At 42.5% G+C, this 17,640-nt stretch overlaps 1 protein-coding gene across 1 annotated transcript in view; it reads right to left on the minus strand.

The window, feature by feature from the left end:
- Positions 1-17,640, minus strand: part of MYO10 (myosin X) — a 189,983-nt gene that overhangs the window by 28,527 nt on the left and 143,816 nt on the right. Inside the window, exons 20-21 of the mRNA XM_024578421.4 lie at positions 3,677-3,801; positions 3,468-3,582 (exon numbers count right to left, since the gene is read on the minus strand). Of these exons, the coding sequence (XP_024434189.2) occupies positions 3,468-3,582; positions 3,677-3,801 (240 nt within the window). The remainder of the gene's footprint in view (positions 1-3,467; positions 3,583-3,676; positions 3,802-17,640) is intronic.

Below are 17,640 nucleotides of genomic sequence, written 5' to 3' on the forward strand. Positions count from 1 at the left end.
GTTCTCCACATCCTCACCAACACTTGTTATTTCTTATCTTTCCGATAACAGCCTTTCTGACTGGCTTAAGGTGGTACCTGTTTGTGGGCTTTTTTTCCTTTTTTTGGCAATTCTCTGATAATTAGTGATATTAAGCATCTGTTTTCATATCCGTGTTGGCCTATAAGTCTTCTTAAAAAAAAAAAGTCTATTCAGATCTTCTGCCCATTTTTTTAATTGGATTGTTTATTTCTTTTGCTATTGAGTTGTATGAATTCTTTAATAAGGAATTCTCGTGTGAATTCTTTATTAACCCCTTATCAGATATGTGATTTGCAAATGTTTTCTCCTGTTCAGTAGGTTGCCTTTTCATTTTATAATGGTTTCCTTTGCTGTGCAGAAGCTTTGGAGTTTGATGTAAATCTATTCGTTTAATTTTGCCTGTGTTGCCTACTGTTTTTTAAAAATTTCCATCTGTCACAGACTAAGGTATTTGTAAAATATAGTAAAAATGTGTTGCTAGAAAGAAAAAACGAAAAGTCTTCTTTTATGGTTGTTGTTATCATTATTAAACTCAACAGGCATAAAAGGACTGTAACACTGTTGTTGAAGTTTGAATATTTGTCTCCTCACGGGCCAGGACAAGTAGTTCATGGACTAGCACCAGTCCTAAAGTAAGTGTAAACAATGAGACACAAAGACACTAGAAAGAAAGAAAGGGAAGAAAAGAAAAGAGGAAATGAAAAGAAAGGAGACGGAAGGGAAGGGAAGAGAAAAGAAAGAATGGGGAGGGAGGAGGGAGGAAGGAAGGGAAAGAAATCTAAGAAATTTGTAAAATGCTCTTTGCTGTCACATGAAAACCCACTCTTCGTGCTCATGAAGTGATTACAATCAGAACATCTTGGCTTCAAAAACTTTAATGTACATAAAAAATTAACATCATGCGTGTTAATTCTGAATACTGAGTTTGAAATTAGAATTGAACCATGTAAACTACGTACCAACTTAGCCAACACAAGAACACCAGAATTGGGACTACACGGATTACAGCCACTCGCTGGCCTGTTTCAGGGAATGACCCCTTAATTCTATGCTTGTCAAATAAGCAAGTGTCTGGTAACTGGCACTTGCACCAGAATTCCAATTTCTTGAAAAAATATTTTTTTTAAGATTGTATTTACATATTTGTAGAGCGGGGGAAGGGAAGGAGAAAGAAAGGGAGAAAAACACTGCTCAGTTGCTTCTCATACCCACCCGGACCAGGGACCGAACCTGCAACCCAGGCATGTGCCCTGACCATTAAGCGTTGACTGAACTGGCGACTTTTTGCTTTGCAGGATGACGCCCACACAACCGAGCCACACCGGTCAGGGCTGAAAAACGTTTTCTTGAAAAAATGACTTTGACCCTCCATCAGTCAAGGTAGCTTTTAATTATGCAATTCCAGATATAACACATAAATAAGATGTTCTAAATTATTCCCTTAAAAAAAAAAACCCTAGTGCCAAATATGTTTATGCTTTTCTATTAACTGTCGGCATGTGGGCATTTTGGTTGGGGGAGGGAGTGAAATGATACCTTTCCTCACTCGTGATTTTTACATTTATGCTCCTGTGGTTCACTCTGGTCTATAATGATGCATTATGTTCTCTTGATGGTACATTTTCCCAGACTCTCTGGCTTTGCCTTCTCGAAGATATTTGGACAAATAAAGGAAATAGAGAATCCTACCACATGGCATTCATAGCCTTACCTACTCCTACTCTGGGTTCCCCAACATGTATAAAACTACCACAAATAATTCTCCTAAATAATTATTCACCCTGGCTGGTGTGGCTCAGTGGACTAAGTGCTGGCCTGGGAACCAAAGGATGACAGTTTGATTCCTAGTCAGGGCACACGCCTGGGTTGCAGGCCAGGTCACCAGTAGGGGGCATGCAAGAAACAACCACATATTGATTGATGTTTCTCGCCTTCTCTTTCTCCCTCCCTCCCCCTCTCTAAAAGTAAATAAATAAAATCTTTAAAAAAATAATGCTTTTTGTACAGTCTTCTCCCTAGAACTGCAATGAGCATGCTGGTGATGCATGAAGACACGGTTATCTTTAGCACACACACACACACACACACGAAGATAAAGAACGGAAGCTCTAAGTGTAAAGTTCACTTGATAAAGTTTACAAAAATCTGAATCTGTTTTTCAAAACCATGAATCAGAAGCAGTTTTCATCAAGACTGGACTATAAAAAAGTACTGAAACTTCTCTTTGAGGTTATTTTTTGGTATTAAGGATTTTACACATAATGTTTTTGCTCTGGTGAGTGTTTTAAAAGAAAAAGTAAGAAAGTTAAATCTTAGGAAAGCCTAGTGGTGACATCATGAAAGAAAGTGCAGATTCTAACCAGTGATGCAGAGGTAAATAATACCATTGCTGGAAAGATACATACAGTAAAGAACTTGGTGGGGGGGGGGGGCTGGCGTGGAGCTCCAGAAGTGGAGAATACTCCAGATAGCAGTCAGTAAGCAAACAGGAGTGAACCTCAGTCCTACAACGGCAAACGACTGGATTCTGACACCACATGAGCTTGGCAGAGGACCCAAGCTCCAAAAGGAAAGGCAGCCCGAGACGAAATTCTGATTGCTGCCTTGGAGGACGCTGGAGAGAGCATCCACGAAGCCATCCATGCCTGGACCCCTGAGCTGTAGATACTGTGAGATGATTAGCATGTGTTGTTAAAGCTGCTAAATTGTGGTACTTGTTACACAGCAATAGATAACTGATACAATACCTCTGCATGCCTTCTCCACCCTGTTAGACGTTCGTACCTTAAATCCTTGGCCAGTTAAAATAACTCAGGTGCAGAAGAAAATGTCCACTACACACTTCCCCCTGCTGAGTGGTCCTGAGGTGAAGCGTAAATACTTGTCATTGACCTCACATTAGTCAATATTATGGACTGAATGTCTGAAATCTTAGGTTGAAGCCCTAAGGCTCAAGTGATGGTATATCTGGAGGCAGAAACTTTAAGAGATAATTAAGCTGAGATGAGGCCAGGAGGGTGGGGCCCCACGATGGGACTAGTGCCTCTATAAGGAAAGGAAGAGAAACCAGAGCTCACTCTCTGCCCCCCACCATGTGCGAACATAGAAAGAAAGTAGACATCTTCTTGGACACTGAAGGCTGCCTGGCACTTAGTTGCTCACCAGCAAATGTGTGTTGGCTGCCTGAGTGATCACAGACAGAAACACTTAGGATTTGATGTTTCAATGTGCACCCCAACAAAAAAAAAAAAGAGCTACTGAAAAGTCAAGGACTTCCAATAAAATGCTGTTTGGAGGACAGAAGACGATGTTGGGCATGACCCCAAGAGCAAGGTTCCAATGTTACAAAGACAAGTGGGCAGCGGTGCCACTGAACACTAAAGCCCCTGGCATTGCCCCAACATCTCTCAGGGCCTCGGTGGGCTGTTCGTTCTCTGTGACTTTACCTTTGTCTTCCCCAGCTGCCACTCGCTGTGGGAGGAGTCATAGAGCTGCAGCAAGGCTGCACACCGCCCCTGGACATCCTCGGGTGCAGCCACATTCCTCATCAGAACTTTATACCTGTAAGGTAAAGGGCCCAGCGTCACCTTTGACTGGCATTCCCTCTTTTGCAGTCCCTTTGAAATGAAAGAGGATTTATTCAGTTCCATCTTGCCTTTGGTAAAAATCCTGAAAGGGTCTTCGGACGGCATACCCAGCTTTGCGGATCCTCACCGTCTCCAGCATCCCGGAGTACCGCAGCTGGTTTAGCACCACCGCCTGGTCAAACTGGTCTGGCATCTGAAACACGCGGAAGGTGGGAAGATAAGGTTAACAAGGCCACTCCACCACTGCTGTACACACACGTACAAGCACGTACACGCACGTACACGCAGGCACAGTGAACCTACACAAAAAGAACTCAGAAAATGAATCCCACCCCAGGCACCCCCACCTAGCTTCACCCCCCATCACCCTGTCAATCTGGCCCCATTTGTGAGCCCACTTACTTCCCTCCCTGGGATTTTTTTTTAAAACCAAGTCCCAGATATTATGCAAATCTCATTTGCAAATATGTCATTTTTAAATATAACCACACCACCATTATCATAGCTTAAAAGATACCAATAATTCCTGGATATTAATAGCCGTGGTTCAATTCTGATTGTTCAACAAATATCACAAATGGACCACCATATTTAATACTACATTTTCCAAAGAATCTGAAATGCCATACAAATATCATCTTATTTACTTTTTAAACTTCAATTAAAGAATGCAGTGACCTAGTGAGGGCCAGAGGTGAGGATGGTAATGGAAAATAAAGACAAAAATGAAGAATTTCAATGTTCTCAATTTCTAGTCAAATACCCCATTTAAGGAGAGCTCCATACAATGATCACTAAATAAATTAATCCCAGAACATGCAAATTAAAGACCGAGGAAACCAAGACTTAGCATTCTGACCCAGTCTTACCCACTCCGCTGCCACACAATCTGGCAGTGCTCACAGGGTACAAGTCTTTCAGAGCAAAGCCCCAAAGTAGGCCACTTCCCATTCCCTTTTCTGTGGGCGGTGATTTGTTTTTTAATTCAAATACCCATTCCCTTTAATTAATTTGGACTTTGTTATCCTACACAACTGTGTGTAAAACGGCTGAAAAATAGTGCCATAGGCTGTAAGGACATTGTTTAAAAGTGCAAAACAGAGAAAGTAGCTCACACTCGTGAGCCATAAAAACGGTCGGTCATTAACACAAAATTAGGCCAAAAGCCATGTTACTCTGTACGTTCTCCAAATTGCCAAAAAATAAGTGTAAAGAATGCTTAGCACATTTCCCTTACAGCTTCTGATGGAATAACTGCCATCATCTCCAGCAGGCTGACTTTAATTTAATTTATTTTAGAAACATTGATCATCTTTACTCAGCAGTATTCTACAGGAGGACAGCCCATAAATTAGGGCAAATGTTCCAAGAATTCTGGCTCACAGGTTTTTAGTCTTCATTATTTCAGATAGCCTTAGAAAAGTAGGAAAACCCTAAGAATATGCAAACAAAATTACCCTTGGTTGCTGTTCCACCTTAGTATTCGGTTTAATAAAAATGGAGAGAGGCTACTGCTGCGAAAGCGTTTGGTTAAAGTGCCTGTTCTGTTTATTTGGGAACGTAATGTGACAGCAGCCAAGACTCGTACAGAGCTAGTGCCCAGCAAACACCGCAGAAAGCATCAGACTTAGTCACCTTTGTTCAATTCACAGTCAGAGAAACCTCCTAATTCAGTATGTGATTGTCAGTGCTCCCCAAACTTTGTAAATAAAGAATCTTTCAAGCTTTCACCTCTCCTGCCCTATACTGTTTTTCCTTGCTTCTTTTCTTCCAATCCCCATTAACAAAGTCCATATAATTCCTCAGTTTGGCACTAGTTATCAAAACATGCTAAAATATATCGCCCAAGCGTTGCCCCATCCAAAAAGTTCCGCTGCGCTTACCATCTTCCAGTCTCTCCGAGAGGCACATTCCACTTTCAGTTTGGCTCTGGGGCCAAAATTCATATGGAAAACAACGGCCACACTGACCTTTTCGCCACAGCTAAAGACACTGAACAATAATGAACACCATTCCTGTGCTTTAAAAAGTGCTCGGTTGCCATGACAACCCCTGCCATTCTCAGCTAATTAGTGTGGTGTGGTTGTAGGATTTCATACAGCCCAGGGAGGGGGGGGAGGGAGCCACCAGGAGCAGCCGCTCTCTCCAGGCACCCACTGCGATTGTGTTTCTGCCCCTTCACAGAAATGTAACCAGGGGAGTGGGATCTACAGGCAGATTGTCACCAGGGGCAACCCACAGCGCTATGGTGAGGGGGGTAAGCCTGCATTTCCACTGGTGGTTCTCTTTTGAGTTTTCACATCCTTTCCTGGTGAATTGAGACCGGACAAGTCACAAACCTAAAGGCATGTTGCCCTTTAAAACTCGAGAATGCACTCCATCCAGTTCTTCACTGGCAACTGGCTTTCCAGGGCTGAGTTCACTCCCACAAAGACCGCCTGCATGGGACTAACAGGGAAGCTTTGGTGGGGACAGCCACTCGCCTCGGCAATGATAGACACAGGGATCAGGTCTCAATCCATTTACTGAATACTAAATTAGGAAATGCCTCTACCTGCAACGTTCTGTGACTCATGCTTAGGGGAGGATTAAATTAAAAAAAGGGGGGCTAGATTTTTTTCTTTGGTCAACATCCCCCACCAGTATGGTGCATTTGTTGTAGCTGGATTTTAAATCTACACCGACACATTGTTGTCACCCAGAGTCCATAGCTTACGTCAGGGTTCACTCCTATACATTCTAGGTTTTGGTGACCATATAATGGCATATATCCATCATTAATTCCGAGTAGTTTCACTGCCCTAAAAACCCTCTATTGCTCTACTTACTCAATTCTACAACCCCCACTGCTACTAAACACTAATCTTTTTATTGTCTCCGTAGTTTTTTCTAAAGACTTGATTTTTTTTACAGTAGTTTTAGGTTCACAGCAAAATTGAGAGAAAGGTGCAGACTTCCCACAGCCCCTTGCCTCTACATACTGCACTCAGATGGGCTGGATTTCATTTCCAAGGACTCTGAAATTTAGAAGGGTGATGGGTGGGCACCAAACATCATTACTTATAGTAGAAAGCCTAATACAAAGCCATAATAAATATTAAAATTAACTTCCTTGAGAATATAGGATAGAGAAAAATACTGAAGAGGGGTATGGGCAGCTCATGAACTTGCACCCAAGTCTGACCCAGAGTTTGAGCTCTTACAGGTACTATTCAATGCTTGGGCAGGTGGGCCGTTCCACACAGAGAACACAGCATGAACAAACGCTAAGAGCCAGAAAGAAAACCCAGCCTGTTCACTAGTTAGTCTGAGAGAGAACACGGGGAGGCGGGGAGGAGCCTGGGCTGAGGGTGGACACAGGGCTCAACCTAGATGGCCACTGTTTTCAAGATTAGTGTCAAGATAAGGGCTCGGCCCACGAGATGGCCCACGAGATGGCCCACGAGATGACCGTGGTCAGACCTATGCCGTAGAAAGATCTTATTGGCAATGGCAAAACTGGAAACTGTTTTGACATCATGCAAATCATGAAATGTTCAGCTGGGTTACAAAAAATAAAAAAAGACCAAAGTAAAGATACATCAGTTGATTCTCAGGCCTTCCACAAGATGAGAAAACACAGCACAGAAATTACAATAATCTCATTTATGTAAAACAAACTATGACTCCACCAAAAACCCTCCTTTACTCATGTATGTGTACGTGAGTATGTCTAAGTACACAGGCACAGAGAAGTACAGAAAGATACCTACTGGGTCATTACTGAGTGCGCTATGGGTGGTGGGAAGAGGAGGAAAAAGCTAAGGAAAAAGGTGAAGAAAAATATTAGGCTGTAGTAAATACAAAGAAGGAACGAATCCCATATATACAGCATGAAAATTTCAATACGGCTCTGTATCTTTGAAGACATGCAAAAAGTAGTATTGTTTACAAGGTAAAAATCAGACCCAGAATGGATTCTAGAAGTCCTGCATGGAATCGGGTGAAGAAGAGAAAGCAGGCCAGAGACCAGGGAAGCTGCTGCTGCTGCTGCGAGGCTGCTCTGAAGTAGAAACAACCCAGATGTCCATCAACTAACCAACAGGCAAAGCAAATGGGACGGAGCCACACAACCGAGTGTTACTTGGCCATAGAAAAGAACAAACTAAGGCAGGGATGAGCCTGGAGGACATCACACTAAGTGAAAAAGGCCAGTTACAGAAGACCACATATGACCTGACTGCATTCATAGAAAACGTCCAGAATGAAACATCTGCGGACAGAGAGCGGTGGCTGCTTAGGATGGCGAAAGGGAGGGGGACCAAGGGCGGGCACAGTGAAAACAGACGGGCTTTCTTTTTGAGGTGATGACAATGTTCTAAAAATGACTGTGGCGACAGCTGTATGTATCTGTGAATATAGAAAACATCACTGAATTGTACACTCTCAAGAGGTCAACTGCATAGTAGGTGAATTACATCTCAGTAAAGCTGCTTTTGTTTGTTGCTGTTGTTGTTGTTGTTGTGTGTGTTTGCGTTTTCCAAGAAAGTCCTTTAAAAGCCAGTCAGACATGGAGGCACTTAAAATGAACAAGAAGGGGTGCATGCAAGAGTAAGCCTGCATCCTGGAGACAGGATTAAATGTATTTAGTTTCAGGTAATCTAATTATACAAAAAAATTAGAATCCCCCTCCCCACCAACAACCTCAAAAAATAAGATTTCAGAATGCCTAGACAAAACAAACAGAGCATGCCAAGCCCTCCACAAAACTCAATTATGCGCAAGCCCTGCCTCCTGCTGCTTAAAATCTAAATAAAGGGCAACGGGACAGAGGAGGTGATTTACACCAAGAGGACGCAGAGAAAGTTTGTTTATGTGTTAATGAATGTGATTACGCTGAACATTACCTTGCCTTCCATAATTTCATAAATACCGCATAACGAAAATAAAAGGTGTGACAGCAGACTTGGAAATCATTGCCTGTCTATGGTATGGGGACATTCAAGCTGTTCTTATTTAATTAAGAAAATAGACTAAGTTTATTATCTATGGACCCTTGAGGTTCTAAATATACTCGAGAGATCTCACAGAAACCAACCGAACACCCAGGAAGAAGGGTGGGGTGGCAACCAGCCAGGGTGGCTTCAGGGGGAAGGTGCTGTTCTCTACTCTGATGGTAAAGGTCACACATGCTGACTTGGGTGATGGCGGGGAAATCAGCGCTACAGCCAGCCTGAGACCTACAGTCTCCTGCAGAGAATGATATACCACTTGTTATCACTCTAAGAGAGGACCAGCTGGACAAGGACGTGGGACAGGCACATAAGTGATGCCTTTTTCACTCTGCCACCATCCCTTGCTGTACAGACAGTATCACTTCACCTGGATCAACTAGATTAATTTTTTTTTTTTTTAATTTGGTTTGAAGGGAGAAAAGTGAATCTCTAGAAGAAATGACATCTTTATTTGACTATAAATTTGTAAACTGACAACTATATAACTCACTGTAATTTAATTAAGCCCTACGCCGCGCCAAAGGAATTCAGGCAAGATAAACTGAAAATACAGTGATTAAAAGAGAAAACAAAGTGGAAAATGCACTGTATTCTCCCTTTTGCCTTGGCTGACAGGAGGCTCAAGTTAAATTTCATTCTCATAATAACTATCATTAACTAGGTATTTTTTATTGCCTTAATTTCTGAATGACTCTTCATAGATTTTAATCAACACATATCTCAATTCCATTAAGCATATATTTTGAAAGTCCAAAATAACCACAAAATGTTAAACACATTAATAAATTTTTTTAAAGAATTCTATTATGCAACATCCAAAGATCTGCTGTTGATGATACACATGGAATTTCTAATTCATGTTTAGCAGCCTCGTTTATGTGTGAGGTACCACCTCCAATCTTTCAATCCGTATACACTTGACCCCCCAAACCCCAATGGGGTGGGCTGTCAGGTAACATCACTCCATTCTACAGATGAGGAAAGTGGAACTGAGCAAGGCTCACTGGCCTGTTCAAACCAGTTTCAATATTTGCCTAAGTCAAACAATCAGTAAGTCTCATAGAGCTTTTCATTCCTGAAAACACGTGAATCAAACTCATGCATAGCAAACCTATTTTCCTAGTGATGTTATCAAATTGGTGGCATATTTCCACAGGACACAATTCTCAAAGGAATGAGTTAGAATCTCCTTTAGGGGAAAAATTATGCTGGAATCCAGGATCCTGTACTCTGATCAGTGAATACTGCAGCGTAGGGGCCGCACACTGCACTGAGCCTTACGAAGAGGATTTAATATGTTAGGTATATTGTGTCTGCATGCCATTATGGGATGCACCTCTACCCCACTCCAACTTGAGATACAGACAAGCAAAATAAATCCACGTTACCTTTGATGACCCTTCTTCGACTTTAAGAAGTCAGAAATTCCAGAAGTTGATTATGTCGCACCAATCAAATGATCGTTCCCAGCCCCACACTAAGAAAGTCTTACTAATTAACACAGAAACTAATGGAAGGAAACGTAAGGCCTCTCGAGCATTGTTTGCTTTCTCTGCTCCATCAAACTCTCAAAAGCAGTGAATAAATATTGGATAAGAAATTTATCAGGCTTCAAACAGTTACTGAAAGCTTGGTTACTAAAGCGGCGATATGATTTTCCTGACCTTGAACAAGCAGCAAACAAAAGCCAACTGAACTGGGGAGAAAGGTTCACGGTACTCACAGTGGTCATTTCTCTCCTGGGCTGTGAAACATTTTACACAGTTGTGGCCACTTTGCCAATTCTCGCATTTTGATAAAAGGCAGAAACTAATTTTCCCTAGAGAAGAGGCAATCCTTTCCGAGGTGAGGAACGGGAAGCAGCTAGGTTCCACAGGGCAACCGTGGTGAGCCAGTCCTGAAGGTCAGAGTATGGAAATTTCTCGCTCACCAAGCACAGCCTCCCCCTACCCCACACCCCTGGCAAGCCCAGAGTTCTCACCCTGAGCAAGAAAACCCCAACTGTTACATCTGGAAGCTGCTGTGCTCGCTGCAGATCCACACGAACCCCAACTAGAGAAAAGGTAAATTTGAACATAAGTAATACACATGTGGGCCTGCACACACACGAATCTTTCTCGGGCAGATTTGGCCATATCCCACCCCTGCTCACAAACTTCCAGCACACGCCACATTAAGACAAAGGATTCAGTGCACAAGAAATGCCCCCAAAGTGTGTCCTCAATCTACCTTCCCAGTCAATACACCCCACGCTTACCCTAACATTTAAGTCAAATTACAGATAACTAGCTGTCTCTTGAATGAAACCTTCATTTCCCGCCTCACCGCGGCTGAACTAGCCTCTTCACCTGAGATGTTCTCCCGCTGTCCCTCACTGTGTGGAGTGTCAGAAATTTCTCAAATGCTCCTGCTTCAGTAAACTGTTCCTGATGCAGCCAATTAATGTCACCTATAATCTACGCCTTCCCTGGGTTCCTGGCACAGGACAGGACCTGGAGTGTGCCTTTCCCCTCAGGTCACTTATTTTTGCACATCCACGAGACACAGCCAAGTGAACTCCCATTAGACAATAAATGTCTCTTAGGGGAGAAGCTGAATTGTATGACTTCCTCATTAAATTGCCTAGCACTGGAACCGAGTACCACATACATACACTTACAGTACTGTGTTGCATAAATAAAACTGTGGTTCTCTTCATAGCTGTTTCTAATGCACTTGTTCGGCAATGACTTAGAAAACATATCAAAAGTACTGCACATAAAAGGAAAACGGATAAGCTAGATTTCATGAAAATTAACAATTTCTCCTCTGTGAAAGACCCTGGTAAGCAAAGAAAAGACAAGCAACACACTGGAAAAACATTTAAAAAATACAAATCTGAAAAAAGATGGTATCCAAAATATATAAAGAACACTTAAAACTCAACAATATGAAAAAAAAACCAATTTTTAAAATAGGCAAACTATCTGAGCAGACACACCTCTCACGGATAGAGAGAGATGGCTATAGAGCATATGGAAATACATTCAACATTTGCTGTGTAAGGAAACTGCAAATTAAAACAATAATGACAAGCCACCGCAGACCCGTTAGAAAGATTAACGCCCCAAAACTAAAAATACCCAATGCTGGCAAAGATGTGGAACAAAGGAACTCTAATTCATAACGGGCTGACTATAGCCAATGTGAAGACAGTTTCTTAAAAAGCTAAACACAGTTTTAACATATGACCCACAAATCATATTTACACAATTGAGTTGAACCCTTATGTCCACAGAAAAAAACATGCACATAAATATTTATAAAAGCTTTATTTGTAACCATCAAACTGGAAGCAATCAAGATGTCCTTCAATAAGTGAATGGGCAAAGAAACGGTGCTACATCCTTACAATGAAACAGTGTTCAGATCATTTTTTTAAAAAACAGCTCTCAAGGCCCCCAAAGACATGGCATAACCTTAAATACACAGTGCTAGGTAAAAAAAAGTCACTATGAACTGGGTACATACTATTTGATTCCAGTTACATGACGCTGAATAAACAGGACAAAGCTACAGACAGTGGAAAGATGAGTGGTGGCCGGGGTTTGGCGGAGGGATGACTAGGCAGAGGTCAGGGAAATGTTATGTTGGTAAAACTATCCCATGTGATACTGTAATGGAGAATACAAGGCTTGACGTTTGTCAAAATCTGTAGAACTTTACTGCATTAGAGTGAACTCTGGAGGGTCCTCCCAGGAAATAATGCAGATCGACACAAAAGAATCTAAACAAGGCAGCTGTATGCAACAACCTCGCCAAAGGGCTGAAGTGAGGATGGGGGCTCGCTTGGGTGACTCTGGAAATGGTGTTGGTAAGACCAGAGACAGAAGGAGCTGCATAGGAGCACTGCATGTAGCTGGCAGAGCTGTTTCCTGACAGCATGGGGTAATAAGCCTGATGCTACTACACAATTAAAGAAATGGGTGGTGGGTGGTAGGAGCCAGGATTCTCTGGAGTGAGAATTCTGCAAGAAAACCTTAATGAAAGGAATTCCATCCTACTAGATCTGGTTTCGTTTCACGAAAATAGCAGCAGAAAACCATGGTTCCGACGCTGGCTTCACTGTCACTTTCTAAAGGCTGCCCCCCCACCCCCCTGGGTCCAGGCAGTCCTTGAGATGTGTTTCTGGAGAACACACCCCAAACACAGCTCAATGCCCAGTTACTTTTCTCAGCTGCTTATAGAGCAAAACCGTAATATGTTGCTATGGGAAATGGTTCAGCTGCAAGATGTCATGAGTAACTTTTCAATACAGAGTTTAATGAAAACGATGTACAGAAAATCGGGAGAGAAAAGTCATCTCATTTTCTCCATTCAGTTGCCACTAAGTGACAGAAGAACACTTGCAAAGTGTTACTTTTTGGTTTTTCAGAAATATAGAGAATACATACAACGGAAAACCCACAGTGCTTCTGGAGAAAACCATTTTTAGCAGCTTCCTGTGTTTCCTCCCAGACGCATCCTAAGCACGTATAAACACTACATGCGTGTGTGCGCGTGCGTGGGCAGGCCCACATGCACATACAGATAACCACACATACACACACTTTGTCTTTTAAAAATGCAAATAAAAACACATTCCACGTTTTGCTCTTCTCACCAACTGAGTCTCAGAGACAGGCCTCCCCGTTCTTTTCACGGCTGCACAGCATGCCAGCAACAGATGTGTTTAATCAGACGTTCCCTACTGACCAGCATTTAGGTTGCTCTCACTCTTTTCTGCGTTCTATCCAACTGTTACTGAATGAAAGGAAATAAAAAGGTACACCAGGAGAGCCCCACACCAGTGTACCCTGTCAACACTCCCCCACCCCGCCACCCCCACATCCCCACAATCCTCTTGTTTTCTCAGTGAACACACCCTATGTGTGTGATGGCCAATAGTCGGAAGCATAGCTAAGCGGACGCAGGTGGACGTGGGTGACTCCGATGGGGGAGGCTTTAGAGAACCTGTTCCATTTCCATCCTGCCTCTGCCTCTAAGAAAATGTGATGACTAGGGAGGTGTCTTAGGTGTGACTCAGGCTTTGTTCTGTAGGAAAGATCACACTGCCAGCCTCCCTCCGTTCCTCGTATATGCAGTGTCAGTATTAGTTCATTTAACCCTTCAGACAGAAAGCGATTACTGATGAGAAGATTCTAGCAATTCAGTTCCACCAATTCTCTACTATGTTCTAATATGTTAGACCATGAATATTTGGGACTTTATCTGTCACATTCTGTAATAATGTCACTTAATATTTCTTAGTCCAAATAATGGATAGAAATCTAAAGGACTATGATTTTTAAAAAGGTTATGTCTTCAACTGATAATTTGATAATAAAAATAGCACTACCTACCCCTTACCAGGAACTGTTTCAATTAATGTAGAATTAAGCACTCCGCATGTATGATCCCAATCCTTATAACTACCCTGTGAATGAAATCAGACTATGCTGATCAAATTAAATGTGTGGAATTCAGCAAACTGAGCAACCATTCAGGAAATGCCATCAACTAACATTTGCACAGCACGTTATACCTTCCGAAGTCCTTTGCATACAAGATATCATGTGCTCATCTCTACCACCCTGCGAGGGGGGCAGGGCACGAGTATTTTCATTAAGTAGGTCTAAAGAACGTGAGTTACCTGGGCCACATTCACAGCAGTTATCAACCCAGAGGAGCTACAGAGACCCACCTCCAACAGCACAATCACTGCAGATTCTGCCAAAGTTTCCCTAGAATGCAGTGGGCTCCTCTACTTATCGACAAGTTCAAGTCCAAGGTCACACCCATGGGAGTAGCTGCTAGAATCACCTGTGGGGTGGTTGATCAAGTCCAAGAGCTTCTGCTCTGGTGCATGGACTGCCTTCTATTTATGAACCTCTACGGTGGTGGTGGTAGTAGCAAGAGCAGTACTAATACTACCAGTAGCAACAGTACTAGTAATAGTAGCTGCAGCAGTTACGGTAGCAGTCATTATAAAGGCTGATGTGTACCTTCGTACTTACTATGTGCCAGGCACTAAGCTAGCTTTACCATGCCGGCTTTTATTTAATGTTAGCAACTCTAGCAGGTAGGTATTACCATCACTCCCACTTGACAGGTGTATAGCCTGAGGCACAAAGAAATTAATTAACTGGTCTCAGGTTACCAAGCCTATGCCTGACAGAGCCAGTTTTCAGATCCAGGCAGAATGAGAGCTATGCCTAGTCAGCACTAGGAATCACTAGGTAGCTGCTTGTCTTGCTAGGTGCCATTCAGGAAAGGGGGAGGGAGAGTTCCTGCAGTTCCGAGGTATTCATTATTTAACAATGGAGTTTGTTTCCTGGTACATTTTCCCTGAGTATTCTTGAATGAAATTCATCACAATAGCTATCTTGGTAGTGGACTTTAAGCCAAAACAGAAATCAACTTCTGAGAATTAAAACACAAATAAGACAATACATTTAACTAATATAGTTAGAGCAGGGGTTGGCGGCCCCACCAGCCCGCCACCTGGTTTTGGGAATAGAGTGTTGGGACGCGGCCGTGCACTGCCTGTGATTGCTTTCACACAGCCCGGGTGAAGGATTTACTATCTTGCCAGTTACAGAAAAAGTTTGCTGACCTGCATTAGAGAATAAAAGCCAGGCAGATTGGGCAAACTGAATTGCATCCTAAAGGTAATTTATACACCAGACTGAAAAAAAAAGAAAAACCAATATAAAAAATAATGTAAATGTTAAATTAATAATTTTGAAATTTACTGTGTTGAAGTGATAACACTCGGGATATAGCAGGCTAAAATATATTATTAAAGCTAAATTCACAAAACAAATTCCTTTTTAGACTTTTTAAAATTTATTTTTTAAATTATTTTATTGTTGTTCAATTACAGTTGTCTGCATTTTCTCCTCCCCACTCCCCCCACCCCAGCAGCCAAACCCACCTCCCTCCCCTGCTTCCACCCCTCCCCCATGGTTTTGTCTATGTGTCCTTTATAGTAGTTCCTGAAAGCCCTTCCCCCCACTGTTCCCTCCCCCCTCCCCTCTGGCTATTGTTAGATTGTTCTTAAATTCAATGTCTCTGATTATATTTTGTTTGCTCTTTTCTTCTGTTGATTATGTTCCAGTTAAAGGTGAGATCATATGGTATTTGTCCCTCACCACCTAGCTTATTTCACTTAGTGTAATGCTCTCTATTGGAAAAATTTTAATTTACTTATCGGACTCACATTATTTTTCTAGTGGGCAGTGCTGCCGTACTAAATTAGGCTGAGTCCCTGGTCTACCTGGACAGTGAAAAGAACAGCAAGGCTTAAAATTGCAATTTTTTTGGCATTTGTTGATACTCGGAGTATGTTTTATATATCAATGGATTGGGAGACCATTTTAAACAAGGCTTATAGAGAGACTAAAATAAATTACTTCTTACAAAAAATATTATCTATTATTCACAGATGAAAAATACTCACACGAATGTGAAACAGAAGAGACCCCAGGAATAGTTTTCATGAGACTAACAGACTCTAGACAAATATATTAGACATGGAATTTCCATTAACTTGATTCTCAAGCAAAATAAATTAATTTCATTTTTCCTAATAAACTTATATTCAGTTTCCAAAGTCACTCCTCCAAAAGATTCCTAGACGTGAAGGTATTTTTGTGTGTGTGTTTTTACACAAATCACTGAACCCTGCATCTTCAGCACCTACGGGGACATTGAAAAAGAGCCCACTGCGGGTACCTGTAAGAAAGCTAGATGGAACAGAGGGCACGTACAGGCTGATTCTCCCCCAACCCTGCCCCAAACCTGCAAGCATACGCTTGCAAAGGCTATGCCTACAGTTCAAGCACTTTCTCTTTAATTGCATCTGTGGGACATTTACTCCTTTGAATCCCAGCTACCATTGTGCTCCTGTCACATACTTGTTTCCAAAACCCACAAGTGGCCTGAAAACCGCAGTATTTAACATTTCGTCCAACGCTTCCTTGAGTTACAAGAATGCAAGCCCACCCTCCTCCACAGCTTCTTTCTTCCATTCTCACTCCTTTCCGGTTTCCTGATTTTAAGGACCGCCCTTGCACCTGCAGCTCTGCCTGCTCTTCCTCTGGTAGAATACTGCTCGGTCACGCCTCTGGGTTTCCTTCCCTCCTCTCCTGCACACACACCGGATGCAGACGCCCCCATTCCGCCTCTCGCCCACCTGTGAATCCCCAGGAAACTGCAGAGTTGCCAGTCTCCACGCCTGCATCTCCCCTCTTGGGGAGGAGCTGCCTGAGGCTTTCCTGTGGACGCCCTCAGCCACAATGTGTTCCTGCAAATAGGGGACCCCTGGATTGCGAACAGTGGGGCTGGCGTTTAATTCTCAATACTGAAAGGAAGCTATGGTTTCCTTCCTGAATTAAAAGCCAAACAGCAAATGAATAGTACCTAGTATTTCAATATGGGTTACTCCATACCAAGAATTTTTGTCACCTTAATTAAATCTCAAAGAACCCTATTCAGGCAAGTGGACAGGCCAGGACTATTCCACTATATACATGGAGGAAGAGAAGCAAATACAACCTGAGCGCTTTGTCCGAGACCGTGTGACTAGTAAGCACCAGGACGTATGTCTAGGTTCTTGCTCTTCCTCCTCGGAGGAAAACCAGAAGGACATGGCTCCAAGTGTGGCCTGTGATGGGTGCTGGTCTGGGTGACGGGATGTTTACCAAAAGTGGGAGTAAGCACTTAGGAACTTTATAGCAATTTGACATGGTTGTATCATCTTTATTGTATTTTTTCAAAAGTACCAACCCACAACTAACTGGCAACAATAAAAAAGAACGGCTTTCACCAGACATACTTTGAGAAGTACTGTTCTTGAAGGTGTCAATGTCAATTTTCAGTACTGCTTGTATGAAATTTCTTGAGCCCTGACCGGGTGGTGGGTTGGTCGTCATACCACAAAGCAAAGGGTCACCCATTTGATTTCCAGCCAGGGCACATGCCTGGGTTGTAGGTTCAGTCCCTGGTTGGGGCTTATT

The sequence above is a fragment of the Desmodus rotundus genome, chromosome 1 (assembly GCF_022682495.2).
Source record: "Desmodus rotundus isolate HL8 chromosome 1, HLdesRot8A.1, whole genome shotgun sequence".
NCBI classification, from domain to species: domain Eukaryota; kingdom Metazoa; phylum Chordata; class Mammalia; order Chiroptera; family Phyllostomidae; genus Desmodus; species Desmodus rotundus.